We start from the raw sequence: 18,684 nt of genomic DNA, 5'->3' as shown, positions 1-18,684 counted from the left end.
CTAGTTAAATCCAGTGATTTAATCAATCGTGCCTATGTAATGAAGCGTCCGTAAAAAAATCCCTAAGGGACAGGGTTCAGAGAGCTTCTAGCTGTTGAACACATGAAAATTCAGTGGGAGTGGTGAGCTCAGAGAGAGCATGGAAGCTCCAAGCCCTATCCCCAATCCTTGCCCTTTTTATCTCTTCCATCTGGCTGTTCCTAAATTATAAAATTTGTAATAAACTGGTTATCCAGTAAAGAAGGAGTTCTGTGAGCCACTCTAGCAAATTAATTGAACCAAAGGAGGCAGTCATGGGAACTTCTTATATTATCCAATCCATCACAAGCACAGGTGACAACCTGGATTTGACTGGTGGATGTATGGTGAAAACCCCACATACAGAGTGGAATTAGTGACTAGAATTTTATAACCCCAAATTTGCTTTGAAAGTTTGGGATTATTTACTATAGGTGAAGCTTAACCAAGAATGCAAAGAAGGCAAAGATCATACACGGTTTAAAGGAAACAGTATAACAATCTATTTACACATTGAGCTGGGAATTACCAAACATAATGATTTGCTGGTTGGTTATCATACTGTTAGTTTTGTTCCAGTTTATTCAAGGCCAAAATCTTTGTGTTAAGACTGATCCTCAGGGCAGTGGCTCAGTGGTTGAGTGTCTGCCTTTGGCGCAGGGGGTGATCCCAGAGTTCGGGATCAAGCCCACATTAGGTTCCCCCGCAGGAAGCCTGCTTCTCCGTCTGCCAATGTCTCTGCCTCTCTCTCTGTATCTCTCATGAATAAATAAATAAAATCTTTAGGGCAGCCCTGGTGGCGCAGTGGTTTAGCGCCGCCTGCAGCCCAGGGTGTGATCCTGGAGACCCTGGGATGGAGTCTCACATCAGGTTCCCTGCATGGAGCCTGCTTCTCCCTCTGCCTGTGTTTCTGCCTCTCTCTTTCTCTGTGTCTCTATGAATAAATAAATAAAATCTTTAAAAAAATAAAATATTTTAAAAAAAGACTGATCCTCAACTTGAAATTTAATATTCTGGGTGTCCAAGACACCCCAACAAATAGCAAGAGTTGCAGAAGCAGCATCTGTCTGAATTGCTATGGCATTTACAGAGCCAAAAAACTAATATTTGCTTTTAACTAGAGATAAAGATAAAGAAAATGATATAGTTAAAAGAAAAAAAAAGTAAGGAAATAAAGAGAATATCCCAATTTCTTCCCTGAAAGCTTTAGGCATTTTTTGGGATCTTGGGGAAATGGAATGATTTCTGTGCAAGCATATTAGATTATTTTTAAGATATTTAAGGTTCTATATTTTGTTTTCAAAAAAATCACATATGCATTTGTAAACTAACTATATTGCTGTTATTTAAAGTATGGAAATAAAAAAATAAAGTATGGAAATAAATGTTCTCTAACAAAGTTCATTATTTAAAAATCTGTAGAATTAATTCTACTTGGCCATCAGCTTCCATTATGAAATTAAAGGATTTCCATTTAAAAGAAATTATCTAAGTCACTACTAAAAACTTCCAGCAATGTGGTAGCAGTTTCCTGGTTGACCAGGCCTGTGATGAATGAGTTAGAAGGTATGCCTCCACAAGACCCCATATTAGGAGATTCTAGAAGTTTGCTCTATTTCCCCTTACTGCTGGAACGTTTTCACTGGTTCATGGTGGGACCTGTAAATATCATATGTAGTATCACTTGACCTCAGTCTGAAAATGGCCTAATCTCTGGTTGCTATCCCCTCTAGGAGTTCTTTAGGTTCCAAATGTGGCATATTCAAAAATATCTTAAGTTAGAGATACCTATAAAAATTTTATTTTTCCAGAGAATAAAATTTCTCATTAAAAATTTCTAGCAATTAAAAAAAATTCTAGCAATTAAACTTTACTATTGTGAATTATAGTAAAATCTGGGAAAAACTCAAATATATATTGACACCTCTGAAAATACACTGACTAAAACTACATGAAGACATTATTTACAGAATAAAATATAAAGTGCCTTCTGGATATTATATTTTATGATCTTATCTCATATACACGCAGCAACATTTCATAATCTATCTAAAAGGCACTGATTTAAGAAGATGATTTTGATAGTGCCATTAGAGTCAAGAGAAAAGATTCCTCAAAGTACTCTGGGTCATTCTTCCATGGAAGTCTTTCATAATATAATAGCACATAAAAATAAGCTTACAGAAAATAAAATTTGAATGTGTATGTCAGGCCTGTGGAAAATGTCAAGTTCTTAAACCTAAAGCAACAGAAAAATAACATAAAGAAAAAAATTGAGAGAGCTAAAATTTTACATTTAAAAGTGATATAATTGAAAAGTAGAGAAACTAAAACTAAAATGGGAAAACAGACTGAAGATCTATACAGAATAATGGGTTACTATAATGTGCAAAGCTTATTATAATTTACAAAAATACAAGATACTAAAATATATGACAAACGATAAAAACAAAACACATAGAAAATAGAAAATACTACTAAGGATGTTATAAATTGATAACAACCTTTTTTGAAAGCAACTTATTTGGAATCATGAAATTTTATATTCTCATCATTAAGAACTTCTCTTAAGAACTAACAGAATAACAAATAACAAAATTACAAAAAGTACGTACAGTGTTAGCCATGAAAACTAAAAATTAAATACACCCTCCTAAATCTTCAATGGTAAATACAAAATCTGAATTTGCCAGTCTGGAGAGTGAAAAGAATCCTAAGTCATGAACTTGTCTTCAAAAGAGCTTAGAAAGCAAGATGTGTATATGAAAGGATTTCACACAAGGCAGTAAGTGATAATTGCTAAATAAGTGGTCCAGGCAACCCTAACTCAGAAGAGAAAGAAATCACTTCCCACTTCCCGCTGAGCAATCGATAAAGAAGAAATGGGATTCACACTGGCCTTGGAAGTGAGGGTAAGATTTTTCACTAGCAGAAAAGAAAGAGGACAGCATTTCAGATAAAAATAAGATAATAAGATGTTCTACTACACAGTACAGTAAGGAGATAGTCTGTGAGATATTAGTACATCTTTCTCAAAAAAATAAAATAAAAATGGTTCCATAGGGATCCCTGGGTGGCGCAGCGGTTTGGTGCCTGCCTTTGGCCCAGGGCGCGATCCTGGAGATCCTGGATCGAATCCCACATCGGGCTCCTGGTGCATGGAGCCTGCTTCTCCCTCTGCCTGTCTCTCTTTCTCTCCCTCTCTCTGTGACTATCATAAATAAATTAAAAAAAATTTAAAAAAAAGGTTCCATGGACAAACAAGTTAGAGTAATACTGTAGTAGGAAACAAGGTCAAAGTTTTTACGCATGATCGGACCCAGGTTTCAGAAAGCTCACACTGGCTTCAGTGTAAAGGGGATGCTCAAGGTAGGACATGGGAAGAGAGAAGTGGAGAAAGCTACCACAACAGGATAGGAGAGGAGACGGACTTGACGCATCTGCACTAGGGGAAGAGAGGAGTGGGTCCTCCGAAGAGTAGTTGGCAGATAAAATCAGTTGCCTCGATGGTAGAGGTGGCAACTGTCTGGATGCAGGACCCAAGGGAATCTGAGTCAAAATGATGAAAATGAAATGATGACATTAGAACTTTCATTTTGGTGGACTTCCCATATACCACAATAAGTAAAATAAGAAGGGAATCAAGTTTGGATTTGATGGTAAGGAAAGAAATTAATTTGGTTGTGCACATACTAAATTTGAAGTTCCTAGGAGCCAACTAGTTGGAGATTTCCAGCAAGCACTTAGAAATATAAGCCTGGAGTTTGGAGGGCGATGCACACGGCAGCTGCAGAAACAGAACACTCTGGGAGACCACGCCCAGCTGCACAAGAAGAAATCCAGGGCAACACTGGTCTCTAAAGGGTGCCCAGAGATGGAGGAGCCACTGAAGAGAATGAAGAGAAATCAGGTGCCTGGAGCCATGGACCGAAAGGTGGTGAATGTGTGATGTAAAAGATCCAGACATCAGCATCCAATGCTCCGGGGATAACATCGAGAATAAGGATTCCTAAGAGATCACAGGTCTGGACACTAAAAGGCCACATGTGGTCCTATAATGGCCACTTCAGTTGGGTAGTGATGCCGGCTCTCATTCACTCACTGATCCATTCATTCATTATCTTTCCTCTTTCTTCTCATAATATTTATTGAGTACCTACAATCATTATGTTAGGTGGTGAGGACCCCAGTGGCTCCCTGACTCCCAGAGACTTTGATATAAAATAAAGAAGTATATTACAGTGTCATGATGCTAATCAAGGAGTTGAAGTATGATTGGAAGCTGAGCAAATATAGACAGCAGATGCAGATATTTCTTATCAGAAGACCTCTGAGTTTGAGAGATCAGAAAGACCAAGGCAAGAATTTTTTAGATTGTGGGAGATTTATGTATCTATAGGCTGAAGGATGAGCATGGAGATGCCATTGGCAGAAGAGGTCATGTGAATGAATGTCTGCTATGTAGCAGATCTTGTTCTAACCCATGCTATTTAACCTATAATCTTCAACACAACCCTATGAGCTAAGTAGTAACACACCACTTATCACAGGGCACAATGAGGGTCAGAGAGATAGGCAAAGGTGGAGCCAGGATTCAATGCAAATGATCTGAATCCAGAGCCATAACTTAACCATAACATTGTGTACCCTCAGGAGAGCACCATCTTACCACCGTTGCAGGAGAGAAGGGAACCCTGGAGATAAGAGAACACAAGCAAAGACCGCAGCCGAGCTCACTGCCAAGTGTATCAATGGGTAATAGGAGACACGGACAGAGGGAAGGGTCAGGAGCAGGGTCACTGAGAAGAAATCCCTTAAAGACTGTGGGTTGTGTTCTATAACTAAGTGGAGAGCCATTATGAAGCAAAGGTATGGCACAAAGTGGTTTGTCTATGGCCAGGTTTATAGGCAGGAAAAGTGGTTTAAAGATTACTGCCTGGGACACATGTGTGTCCTAAATGATCTGACTTAAGAGAAGCTACGGAATGGAAAAGCAGGGACAAATACAGATTCCATAAAGAAGAGAAAAACAAATTGCAAAAGAGAAACTAAGATACGTATTTTTAGCTTATGAGTCTGTTGCAATAGTGCAGGGAAGAGACTACAAGACTCAAGTGGTAGGAGTATGAAGAATTATTATTTACTTTTTTAAAATGGTTTTGCATCTTTCAAATTTTCTACAATGCTCACTATCTAAAAATTTTTCGCCCCTGCAGTAAAAATTGTAATATTGTTAAAACAGTGATGAGAACTTGAATACCCTGATGGTGAAGAAGACAAGTTGAAGAAATGTCTTAAGCAGGATCAACAGAGTTCAGTGACAGCTTGGATTTGACAGGTGAAGAGAAAGAGAGGTCAAGGGGGATGCTAAGTTAGATGGTGACACCATTTAACAAGATCCAGAATATGAGAAGAGGAATGAGTTCTGGGGAGTGGAAAAGGACAAGGTCATATTTATGCAGGTTGAGTTTGAAAGGACTAAGGACTAGAGTATCAGTTAAATAGATCCAGTTGATAGAAGTGAAGAAGATTAGTTTTCTTACTATTTGGAAGAAATGGGCCTTAAAAGAGTAGTTAAAATAAGAGGTGGTGACATCACAGTAGATGCAAAGACAGGAAAGTAGAGGACAGGGCAGCCTCGGTGGCACAGCGGTTTAGCGCCGCCTACAGCCCAGGGTGTGATCCTGGAGACCCTGGATCAAGTCCCACGTCAGGCTCTATGCATGGAGCCTGCTTCTCCCTCTGCCTGTGTCTCTGCCTCTCTCTCTCTCTCTCTCTCTCTCTCTCTCTCTCTCTCTGTGTGTCTCTATGAATAAATAAATAAGGTCTTAAAAAAAAAAGAAAGCAGAGGACATCTATGTTTAAGGGTGAGACAAACAAAGAGGGAAACAGAAATTCACCATTTGAACAGCACTGTAACAACTGCTGTTATGCCAAAATTCATGGACAAAAGTTGGAGGAAAAAAAGATATTCACATAGCCTCAAACTGTAGTAACTTCAGAGTCAAGGTGACTGGCAGACAGACATCATCCTCACCAACTGGTCATAATTAATCTCACCAGTAATGAGACACAGCAACATCCTATACCCCAAAACGATGCATTGCAAGAAACACAGCATCCTTTCTGCGGAATTCTTGACACAAATGCATAACTTTAATCTAATCATCAGCTACATCCAAATTGAAGGGCATTCTACAAAATAAGTAACCAGTAATCTTCAAAATGGCCAAGTCATCAGAGACAAGGAAAGATGGAAGAATGGTCACTGCTTGGCAGGGATGAAGAAGATGTGACAGCTGAACGCGACGTATGATGCTGAAACCTGTTTTTGAAAATATTGGTGAAAGCTGAAAAAATGGGTGAAAGTTGGAAAAAGCCTATGGTTTAGGTTAGCATTGTTCCAAAGATAACTTTCATTTTTGATCATTGTACCATGGTTATGTATGCTATTCTGTTCTGAGAAGGACACATGAGAACTCTTTATCTTTATGACACTTCTAGTAAGTCCACATTAATTTCAAAATAAAAAGTTTTTTAAATGAGGATGCAGCCTAGAAAAAGGTTAAATTGAACCCCTATATCACACACTGTACTAATATGACAGCCATTAGCATATTTTTTGAAATGAAAACATAAAAATAGTAGAAGAAAATGAAGGAAACAGCTTTATCATTAGAGTACAACCGAAGAAGCATGAAAATCATGCCATAAATGAAAAGGCTGATACATTCGATTATTTCCATTTTTGTCAATCTGCATGGCAAAAAACATAATGACCAACATCACTAAATCAAGGACAATCCAGGAAAAATACTTTCTTTTTTTAAAAAATATTTTATTTTATTTTATTTTTTAATGACTTTTTTTTATTCAGAGAGAGAGAGAGAGAGAGAGAGAGAGAGAGGGAGAGAGGCAGAGGGAGAAGCAGGCTCCATGCAGGAAGCCCGACGTGGGACTCTATCCCGGGGTGTGATCCTGGAGACCCGGATCACACCCCGGGATGCAGGTGGCGCTAAACCGCTAAACCGCTGTGCCACCGGGGCTGCCCGAAAAATACTTTCAATTAATATCCCAAAGGGCTAATATCTTTAAAAGAAAAAAAAATCCTACGAGTTAATTTAAAAAGACCCCAACCTAACTTCTTGCAAGATACATCCACGAAGGCAAAAGAAACAAAAGCAAAAATGAACTATTGGGACTTCATCAAGATAAGAAGCTTTTGCACAGCAAAGGATACAGTCAACAAAACTCAAAGACAACCTACAGAATGGGAGAAGATATTTGCAAATGACATATCAGATAAAGGGCTAGTTTCCAAGATCTATAAAGAACTTATTAAACTCAACACCAAAGAAACAAACAATCCAATCATGAAATGGGCAAAAGACATGAACAGAAATCTCACAGAAGAAGACATAGACATGGCCAACATGCACATGAGAAAATGCTCTGCATCACTTGCCATCAGGGAAATACAAATCAAAACCACAATGAGATACCACCTCACACCAGTGAGAATGGGAAAAATTAACAAGGCAGGAAACAACAAATGTTGGAGAGGATGTGGAGAAAAGGGAACCCTCTTACACTGTTGGTGGGAATGTGAACTGGTGCAGCCACTGTGGAAAACTGTGTGGAGGTTCCTCAAAGAGTTAAAAATAGACCTGCCCTACGACCCAGCAATTGCACTGCTGGGGATTTACCCCAAAGATACAAATGCAATGAAACGCTGGGACACCTGCACCCCGATGTTTCTAGCAGCAATGGCCACGATAGCCAAACTGTGGAAGGAGCCTCAGTGTCCAACGAAAGATGAATGGATAAAGAAGATGTGGTTTATGTATACAATGGAATATTACTCAGCTATTAGAAATGACAAATACCCACCATTTGCTTCAACGTGGATGGAACTGGAGGGTATTATGCTGAGTGAAGTAAGTCAGTCGGAGAAGGACAAACATTATATGTTCTCATTCATTTGGGGAATATAAATAATAGTGAAAGGGAAAATAAGGGAAGGGAGAAGAAATGTGTGGGAAATATCAGAAAGGGAGACAGAACATAAAGACTGCTAACTCTGGGAAACGAACTAGGGGTGGTAGAAGGGGAGGAGGGCGGGGGGTGGGAGTGAATGGGTGACGGGCACTGGGTGTTATTCTGTATGTTAGTAAATTGAACACCAATAAAAAAAAAAATAAAAAAAAAAAATAAAAAGACCCCAACCTGGTTAAAAAAAAAAAAAAAGTCAAAATCTATGAAGAAACAACACATAGAAATAGAAATGCAAAGGCATTTTAAATTATATAAAAAGATGAAAATTAAAACTATAAGGAGACATATGCCTTTCTTTTCATAATCGGTGGGCAAGTAGCAAAATATTAGATAAAACATTGTCTTGAGGACACAGGAAAACAGCCAGTCTCGTATGTTACTGATGGGAGTGTAAACTGGTCCTACATCTATGAAGATTTGAAGATTTGCAATAGCTCGTAAGAGTTTAACACTTATAGCTCTTTATTCTGAAGTATTACTTCTAGGAATTTGTCCTACAAAGGCTCTCCTACATGGGTAGAAAACTAAAATCCAAAGATATTTACTGCAAAATTGTGTCTAATAAAGGATTGGTCATAACCTACGAATAAAAGCTCCTCAATAAAAGACTAGCCAAATAAATTAGGGTACATTTGTATAAAGGAATACTATGAAGTCAGTAAAAAGGACACAGCATTCCTAGATGTATAATATGTATTGTTAGGTGCACAAAGCAAGGTACGGAACTGTGAATACAGTAAGTTACCCTCTGGGCAAATGATATGTACATCCTCAATATGCACTGGTACCTCTGAGACGATACTCAAAAACAAAAACAACAACAACACTAGTAAAACTGTTTGCTGGAGGGGGATTTTCGAGAGACTATGCTTTAGAGCCATCCAGAATTAATTTAAAAATCTTCATATAGCAGAGAGAGGCATAGAAGAAGCTAGTGAATTAGAGAAAGATATCAATGACACCATATCAAGGGAAAGAAAAATTGCCAGGAGAGCTGGGTGACCAGAAGTAGTGGTTAGAGCTTCCCTAACTGTGGGGTAAAGTGTGGGCTTGCTCCTGAGAGGCTGACTCTTTTCAGAGACTTGGGAACAGCCCTGACACTCCAGCTCCAGAGTCAGACAGCGTCCATGAAGTGAGGGGTCAAGGTGCGTGAGAGCTGAGAAAGAAGGGGACTCATTTCTAATACGTACAGAATTGATGTGCAGGGACACCTGGGTGGCTCAGTGGTTGAGCATCTGATGCCTTTGGCCCAGGGTGTGATCCTGGAGTCCCGGGATCGAGTCCCACATCGGGCTCCCTGCATGGAGCCTGCTTCCCCCTCTGCCTGTGTCTCTGCCTCTCTCTCTTTTCTCTCTCTGTGTCTCTCATGAATAAATAAAATCTTAAAAAAAAAGAATTGATGTGCAAATTAACTTATTTATATCCAGAAGACAACATATCCGAATAGTATTTATGTTAACGTCTACAGGAAATGCCCTGGCCCTCTTCTATCCACATTCACACAAGATGTTAAAAGAATGCCTATTGAAGACACCAAATATACTAATGGTTACCAGGGCTTAGGAAGGGATGAAAAGACAGAGCACAGAGGATTTTTAGGGCAGTGAAAGTATTCTGGATGATACTGCAATGGTGCCTACGTGTCTTTACATCGCTGTCAAAACCCACAAAACATACAACACCAAGAGTGAACCCTAATGTAAATTATGGACTTTTGGTGATAATGATGTGTCAATGTAGATTCATCAATTATAACGCCCCACCACACTGATGACAATAGGAGAGGGTATTCATGTGTTGAGGAAGGGAATATATGGGAAATCTCTGTACCTTCGGCTCAATTTTGCTCTGAACCTAAAACTACACTAAAAATAAAGACTATTTAAAAGGAGGGAGCATGGGGCAGTCCCGGTGGCGCAGCGGTTTAGCGCTGCCTGCAGCCCAGGGCGTGATCCTGGAGATCCTGGATCGAGTCCCACATCGGGCTCTCTGCATGGAGCCTGCTTCTCCCTCTGCCTGTGTCTCTGCCCCCTCATTCTCTCTCTGTGTCTCTATGAATAAATAAATAAAAATCTTAAAAAAAAAAAAGTAGGGAGCATGGATGGCTCACCCCCAACGCAATGTTACTGATGCTTGAGCATCTGATAAAGAAAAAAATCAATCAATCAATGCTTAGGATTCATACTATACCTTTCTCCTAAGAGTTCAAAGGTTTTAAATATTATTCCTTCATTTACCTTCACAACATTTACACACTTATAATGGAACATAAAGAACGTAAAATTGGGGGAAAAGAGGCAATATTGGTAAAATGAGGCCAAGTCTCAAGGTGAACCACTTGCAGAAATAGGACTGCAATTCAACTTTCCTTATTAATTATCTGGCTTTCCTAGTGTATTAAGGCCATTTTGAAAGCAAAAAATGAAAACTGCTATCCAATGTCTGCTCTTACATATGCGTGTGCATGTGTGTGTGTTTATACACAGATGCATAAAGACATACAGTTATATGTACACATACACATACACACTCACTCATACATTTATACTTGAGGCAAAGAGCCATCTCTGTCAATGTGCTTAAACCAAATTTAGGCATAATAATCTGTGGATAATAATAACAAAACAGTGCAAGTGACCATGAGACTGTTATAAATAAACTCACATATGTCATTGTAATTCAGAATTTTTAGTCTGTGGTAAGTGAGAAAGAACAAGCTTAAAAAAAAACAATCGCAAGTCAAATACACTTGTCACTGCATCCACTAAAAGGATTTAATTTAAAACTCAAACATCAGCATATTGGAAGGGGAAACGAGAAGCTAATAACATGCATTGACGTTTACATAAAATTAGTATGTAAAGTGAGAGATATGAACCTAATGATGAATATGAAGCAACCGTTTGCATTTTAACAGACTAAGCAAAAATGTAATTGACAAAGAGGCCAATCTAAATGAATTTCCAGCTACTTCAACACTAAGTGCAGCTGCATGCTGTCAGAATTATAAATGAGGAAAAAAAACTGTTTAAACTGGATTTAAAAAAAAAAAAACGCAGCCAATATGTGAACTTATACACTATACTAAAGTTATCATTCACTCAATCAGAAAAAAATTTTTTTTCCAAAAAGTCATTTTTTTAACATCAGAATAGTCAATATGCAACAGCTTTATATTGACTGGAGAGAAAACCATTTGGAGGTAAATGAAAATATTAAGGTAAACGCTTCTAGGTGCAGTAGCTGTAATTCCTGGAATTAAGTCAAAGTTAAAAACATTTGTTTTCAAGAATAATCTCATACAATATTTCATTTAAAAGCCACTAAGAATACCCCACTTGGTATCTTATCAGTGGCAGGTATGAGCTCAAGCTCTGGTACCAGCCTTCCTGGGTTCAAATCCTAACTTCTATTTCTTGGTGTGTGACTTTGAGCAGATCACTTAACACACCGTGCCTCATATTTCTCATCATGGTATGTGGATGTTAACAGTACCCAGCTGCTAGGGTCATTGTGTGAATTAAATGTATTCGTATATACAAGACACATGCTCCATAACTGTGAGCTACCACTATTATCCCAGGACAGCAGTCTCTTAGAGCAGGCATTCTTTTGTGTTTAAAAACTAACAAAGAAGACGGTGGCAAGTATGCCATGATTTTGTTGGTCCTTGTATGTAAAGAACTGTTGTTTCCCACGCCTCACGCCCTGCCCTCTCCCTTGTGGACAGGAACCGAGGGAATACCTCTGGCCACTTCTCGGTAAAGAGCAGTTCTGGGTGGACAACTGACTGAAGTACACCACCCTACTGCATAGATGCCACACAAGTGACTCTAGGACAGAGTGAGGAGCCAAGGCTGGCTGCCTGACAATGTGAGTTGATATCCTGGCATATTCTGTCTATACTACCATCAGTCCTCCAAGGGATGGTTTGGTGATGATCATGCACCTGACTTTGCATTTCATCTTATTCAGATCCCTGAGAATAGCCCACCAAATGTTTTCTTTATCCCTGTATTTTCCAAGGTCAGGAAAAGGACAGAGCACCAAAATCAAAGCTGATGCTATTTCATGTTTGTTCTTCCCCTTTAATTTACTGAAAGTGCCAACATCTGAACAGGAGGAAAAAGGCCAAGTCTACAGGCATCTTGGCAGGGTGACGAGTCTTTGAAAAGAGATGTGAATTCCCACATAGTCAACACACCAAACCCAGGCTCTCCACACCCTCTCAAGTCCAGTCATACTGTGACCGGACTGGCATCCCTGCCAAGGGATAAAGGGAACGAAAATGGGAGAAAGACACGAGACTCCCTTGGCCTTGAATCACGTACAAACTCTGGTTCGAGAGGAGGACAAGAGGGCTGGCCTGTGTGTGGTCAGGGCAGAGGAACCCCACACTCCATGGGATCCTGAAAGGGATGCTTCCTGCTACCTGCAGGAGAGAGGGAGGACATTACATGGTTGGCATTCCTCCAGGACCCAGTAAGACAACAGGGCCTGGCAATACGTCTAGAGTAAATATGAACTCAGGGTGAAGTCAAACACTTTCAAAACTCTAAACTTCTTTTACCATGCTCCTCTGCACTGAGAGCTACTTCATAACCTTAGCACCAGACTTAGAAACTCCTACACCCCAAAGAGGATCAGCCAACCTCCTTTACACCTTAGCATGAATTTTACCCATTATCTCTCTTCAAGTCATTTTACTTTGCTTATGATTTCTAAGGTCACTAGAGGCTCTCTGTGCTGTTCACTTGGAGTTGGTGCTGAAGCAAGTCTACCTACGCTGCTACTCGAGACACTAGGCCTCATCCATGACTCAAACCGTTCCACTTCACGTGAAATATCTAAAACAGATAATGATCAATAACACAGATTCGACTTTGAAAACCAGTAAGCTGAACAGATTAACTCCTTTGTACTTCAAGTTCCACAGAAAGACAACAATCCTTTAAACTTAAGAGGAGAAACCATATTGGAAAGAAATGCCAGAAAACCTAATTTTTAGTCCAGTATCAACACTACCTTACCATGTAACCACAGACGTGTCACTCGAATTTTCTGGGCCTCAGTCTCTAGTGACAGAATTAATGGGTTTGATGCCTATATAAGGCTCCTTTACACTCAAAAATTTCACGATCCATTAGTTATTTTCAGTTCAAGTAATTTCAGACATCATAACAACAGAAATTCATTTGCATCTAGAAATGAATATGAACAATGTGATTCCAGATATAAAAAGGGACTTTGAAAATGTAGCATGAGAATGACAAAAGGAACAGAGAATGTTGGAGAATTAAGACCATTTTTCCCCTCAGTCCATTATTGTAAGATGGCCGACCTAATACCATTAGTGGGTTGTTGTTTTTTTTCTTTTTTTCATTTTAAACTACAGTAAACAAAGTGAACTCCCAAAATGTGAACAATAAGGATCACAGGCACAGGCTGGATGCTACCTCTTAGAGATCAATCAAGCGCAGGTGCCTAGAACAATGTAGAAACACGAGAATGCATCCTCTAGGGTCACCTGGGAGTTAGCGCTCACCTTCCACCAGTTGGTCCAGGCTGGAAATCTTCTTGAGTCCATCAATGGTGTAGATTGTTCTCACTCCCTGGGGCAAATTCACGTTATCCGACAGAGTTCGGGTCAAATCAGCCAGCAGGGCCTCAAATGATCGGAAGCGGTCGGGGGAGATGGCATACACAATCCCTTTGAAGTATCTATCTCCGTTTCGATAGAAACGAACTTTCTTGGCCTTCTTCTCAGAACTGAGGGTCTGCAGTGTGCGGGTTCGGTAGAAGCTGCAGTGGGCGCTGTGCGTTGGGCTGGGCAGCCCATTCACCCGCGACCCTCTGCTGTATCTCTGAGCCTTATCCCGCTCATCAAAGTGCTCCAGCTCCATGTCTCTGCCGAAGGACATGATGGAGTTAAAGTGGAACCTACATGGCACAGAAGGAAAAGAGAGAGAGAGAGAGAGAGAGAGAGAGAGACATACTGATGTTATTTTAAGATCATGATTTGAAAGACTCAGCTCAAGAGCAGCTGGTAGAAATACTGCTGTAATTGATGATATATTTAATATGAGTTGTCTAGTTGAAAGAGAAGGAAGACAGCAAAGAGACAGAAGAGGCAACCCCTGCTTATTAATTAACCCCAGTTTGGGTAGAAATGGCTCCTACGTAGTGACCACCTACACCGTATGAGGCGTATCTGGCTTTGAACAGCTGTTATTTCTAAATCACAACAAATCTTTCAACGTAGTGTTATCCTTACTTACTGATGAACAAAACAAGGCACAGAAAAATTTCTCCTAAATTTCTCCAAGTCATACAACTGAGAAATGTTTGACCAAGACCTCCCACGCAGGTTTGCTGGACTCAAAGCCCAGACCTCCCTGCAGCGCGCTCGCTCCGTGGCAGGCGAAGAGAAGACTGCAGGGTACCACGGGGCTGAGGGCTGACGATGCGAGCGGGGGGGCCGGGAACCCAGAAGAGGGTGTCCGCACTCAACAGTCAGGTTTCAAATGAGCGAAGGCGCTCAGACAGACAGCACACTGGAATCCCCAAGTTCTACCAACTCAAGATTTTCCAACGTATTCCCATATTCAACAGCAGTTTTTTTTTAAAGGGATTTTATCATAACTCACTTGCTTATATTTAGTGCTTTGGATACACTGGGGTTTTTTTTTTTTTAAGATTTATTTATTTACTTATTCAGAGAGAGCGAAAGAGAGGCAGAGACACAGGCAGAGAGAGAAGCAGGCTCCATGCACCGGGAGCCCCACGTGGGACTCGATCCCGGGTCTCCAGAATCACACCCCGGGCTGCAGGCGGCGCTAAACCGCTGCGCCACCGGGGCTGCCCTGGATACACTGGGTTTAAAAAGAAAAAAAAAAAAAAAAAGCAGAGAAAGGGTGAGGAGGAAGAGGAAAAAGAGCAGAAAGGATAAGTCACTTCTTGGGAGGACTCTGCCCTTCCTTCCACTCTAACTTCACGAGTCGGGGGATCGAGGCTTAGAGATGTTGATCAAGTATATTTCCCAGGGTTACACAACTAGCACAGGACCAAGTCTGAATCAATATCTTTAAAGCCTCGCTTCCTCAACTACACATAGGGATACAAATCATACGTACCTCATAATTAATATTGAGTATTAATACACGAAACACTTGGTAGAGTGTCTAGCACGTTATAAGTATTCATGTTTTTTATAAATAAAACTTGCTTTTCTGTTCTTGACTCTGTCACAGAAAGAACTAGTAAGAATTAAAAAAAAAAAAAAAAAGAACTAGTAAGAATTGAATCTCCCCCCTTCTGGTAAGGAAAGTTCCTCATGAATCTGCCTGATTTTCATCTCACAACCTTCTGAAAGGTATGCCTGCACCCCCAGGGCCCCCATTTTACTTTCTATGGAGCCCTGTCATCAGCAAGCTACCCGTGGGGTCTATTCATCCTTGCTAAGGGGTTAGGTGGTAATGCCTTGTGATGTTGACCCTTGAAGGGAATCGGATTTTTAACAGGACAATCTAAAAACATTCAAAGGAAAGACGTTTTGATGACAAAATTTCAGGCATGTTGAAATACAGTATAAGGGAAATGGAAAATCTGGGGCAAGAATCTTATGAGTGCCACCCAAATCCCACCACATGAATGATGTTGCCTTTCTGAAGCTCAGTCCAAACTCACCAAAAGTACTGCCAAGCCTCCCCAACCTTTCCTTGACCTAACTAACTAACTTGACTTCTAACTAACTAACTAACTAACTAACTAACTTCCTTGACCTAACTAACTAACGTCTGGTCCCATCAAAGTGGCTAAAAATTCATGTTTAAAAGCAGTGCTAGAGATTGTGTACCCCTGAAATGAAGTGGAAAAAGCTCATGTTTATTGAATGTCTATGATGTGCCTGACACTAGTATTCAGCAATTAACTGTTGTATTAGATGCTAAAAATTGCCTTCTAAACCTCAGGACAATGCAGTGAGGTCAGTAATAGTATCATGACAGAAGGCAAGTATGAGCTATATCCAGGGTCCTGGAGTCTTAACTGAGGGAGTTGGGATTTGAACCTAAGTTGTCTCTAAATGACTCTGAAGTTGGCACTCCCTCCTTTCTGCCCCATGTACTGTGCCTTCGAGGCCAGACCCCCTGAGACCCTCTAGACCCCTTCACCCATGAAAACAGGGGTTTTTAAAGCCCTCACTCTGAACTAGCCCTGTGACCTGGGGAGACCACTTAACTGCAGAAGGTTCCATTTGCAGACTGTGCCGGGGCTAATATCTTCACCTGCTCATTATTCTACTGCTGACCTTGCTGGGGGCCAGAGTACAATTCAAACCTGGGCTGATTATTAGTTTAGTGTATTTTTTCCTCCAAACACGAAAACTACCTCATGTCTCTTACTAAGTCATAATAGTCTAAATTTGCATTTTCAGAAAAAGTTATACCACACATAGGTAGATTTGAACCAGTTTCATTGATTTTGAAGTTGGGTAACACTTCAAAACAGAGATCATTTGATATCCAGTTAGTTCTTCAGGCAGTTATAAACTGAGTAATGACACCAAAATTTTGCTCTTGGTATCATAACTGCTCCCACTTTAAAAAATCCATCTCCTCTTGAAATAAGCTCTTTTGTCTTCTAAAAGGGATGGGGGGGGGGAGTACTCATGGCAATTCACTAAGCTCATCAAACTTCGCATATTATAAAGGCCAGGTTGGCTTTTGAAGCTCCTGTTTTACTTTTAAAGGCAGTAATCAATCTTCCAACCCTAGGGGTTTCCTCCCAAATCTATATAAACCAAGAGACAACAAGCAGGACCATAGGAAAGGATGGCACAATTGTGTCACCAGAGAGTGCTGATGTAGTCTGAAGGGCTTTTATCGATTCACAATCAGCAAAAGCCAAATAATTTAGCAACTGTTGGAATTCCCTAGAGGAATCAGGCTTTTCGAACCAAGAGTTCTATGCCAAATGAAAAAAAAGTCAATTTTAATATAGGCAAAAGTTGATTTTGTTTTATTTGTGTATTTCCTCCAACTTGATCATATGTTCAACCAGGACATGTACATCTTTTACTTCTCTTCACTGAGCCTGCCCAAAAGTCAACAATGATGTTGGTGACAAAGAAAAACCACACTCAAAGTGAAATCATTTTCCAAGCTATAGCTACCACTAAATGAATGTCAAAAACCACACCATACACCCTAATGTTCCAACAATTATGTGCAACATCAAAATAGGTGTTCCTTCTCTTGCTTTGGCTGGCCCAGCTCTTCAGTAGGCTTAGTCATACATTCGAACCACGAGCTCCTGAAGAAGATTCACAGGTTCTTGCTTTCTGCACAGGAAACCGCCAAAGCACAGAGACACACATTTACAGACCATTGGTGGCTAGGGGTCTGAGCCACACATGCATCATGGTACCGAGAAGGTAACCACATCACCCTAACCGAAGAGATTATAGACACTTGGGAAGGAAAGAAGGGGGCCTGGCTCTTATCAGAGATTTTTCTATAAACACTGCCATGTCAAGAAATCAGTATCCTTAATTGTCTTCTGTGGAATTTCTCACCATTTTGAGGAACCTCTGTTCATCCTTCTCTAGATAAGGATACGAGTTCCTGTTTCAGAGATTTATACATGCGCGTGCGCGCGTGCACGCGCGAGCGCACACACACACACACACACACACACACAGAATAATTTGGCATAAAGAGGACCACATCTAACTAGATGCTGGACCTGAAAGTCTCAAAACATATTTTGCCAGTGGGATCAGGATGCCCGTGGATGGGCAGGCGTGGAATAAGAAGCATGCACACACACACACACACACACACACACACACCTCTTCAGAGTGCATGCACCACCTTGGACACGTCACAGGATGTGTGTCAATCTTTTATAATGTTCCTATGTATAACCCCTCTTAAAATTCCTTCTGACCCTCCTTCATATGACATTTCATACTCAAAAGACTGTCCTACTTTCCTTTCCAGAGGAAAGGTGATCTATTTGGGAACATTCATAAAGCGTATTCACGGAACACCCTGCAGTGTGGCCGCTGAATGCGTGTGCACCATAATGTGGACACACAGTCACAGGTGCGGAGAGGGAGCCGCTTTGAATGAAACCTTTCATTTGCTCTACCTCTTACAAGCATTTCCTCTCCGAATCCAGCAGTGATTCCGCGCAACCCTGGTTTTCAAAAGCAGCCTCTTTTGTGGGGCAATGCAGGGCTGTGCATGCGCTCCCACTAGGAGCAAAATGCCATTTCCTCTCCGCACGCTTTGAGCACTGCAGGTACCAATCTGTACCTGAGGCAGCCTCGCTGCCCCCGAAGGAACTTGAGCCCCTGCAAATGTACTTGCAACACCCGCACGGCGGCCGCCCCCACCACAGATCGCCCCATCTTCAGGCACACACCCTCCCGGGCGCACGGGGAAGCGCACACAATAAGAGGCCTGGCTCGGCCACTCCTTCTAGGCGCAGTCTGGGTCCTCGCCCCGTGGCCAGTTCTGACAACGACAAGCACCTCGCCCAGCTCCTCCGCCCCGGGCTCCACCTCCACTAACAACGCGGCGAGCAGCCTGGCGGGGGGCGGGGGGC

The 18,684-nt window shown here is 41.0% G+C and overlaps 1 protein-coding gene across 9 annotated transcripts in view; it reads right to left on the bottom strand.

The window, feature by feature from the left end:
- The window catches only part of DCLK1 (doublecortin like kinase 1), a 341,630-nt gene that overhangs the window by 322,106 nt on the left and 840 nt on the right, over positions 1–18,684 (bottom strand). For all 9 annotated transcript variants that reach the window (XR_012017059.1, XM_072797415.1, XM_072797422.1 and 6 more), the window contains exon 2: positions 13,619–14,013. Coding sequence is in view for 8 of the 9 variants with exons in the window: in XM_072797415.1 (XP_072653516.1) it covers positions 13,619–13,994 (376 nt within the window). In the remaining variant the exon portion in view is untranslated. The remainder of the gene's footprint in view (positions 1–13,618; positions 14,014–18,684) is intronic.

Source organism: Canis lupus, chromosome 24, assembly GCF_048164855.1.
Source record: "Canis lupus baileyi chromosome 24, mCanLup2.hap1, whole genome shotgun sequence".
Taxonomy (NCBI): Eukaryota; Metazoa; Chordata; class Mammalia; order Carnivora; family Canidae; genus Canis; species Canis lupus.
The sequence above is the reverse complement of the archived record's forward strand: the minus strand, read 5'-3'. Positions and strand labels throughout refer to the sequence as shown.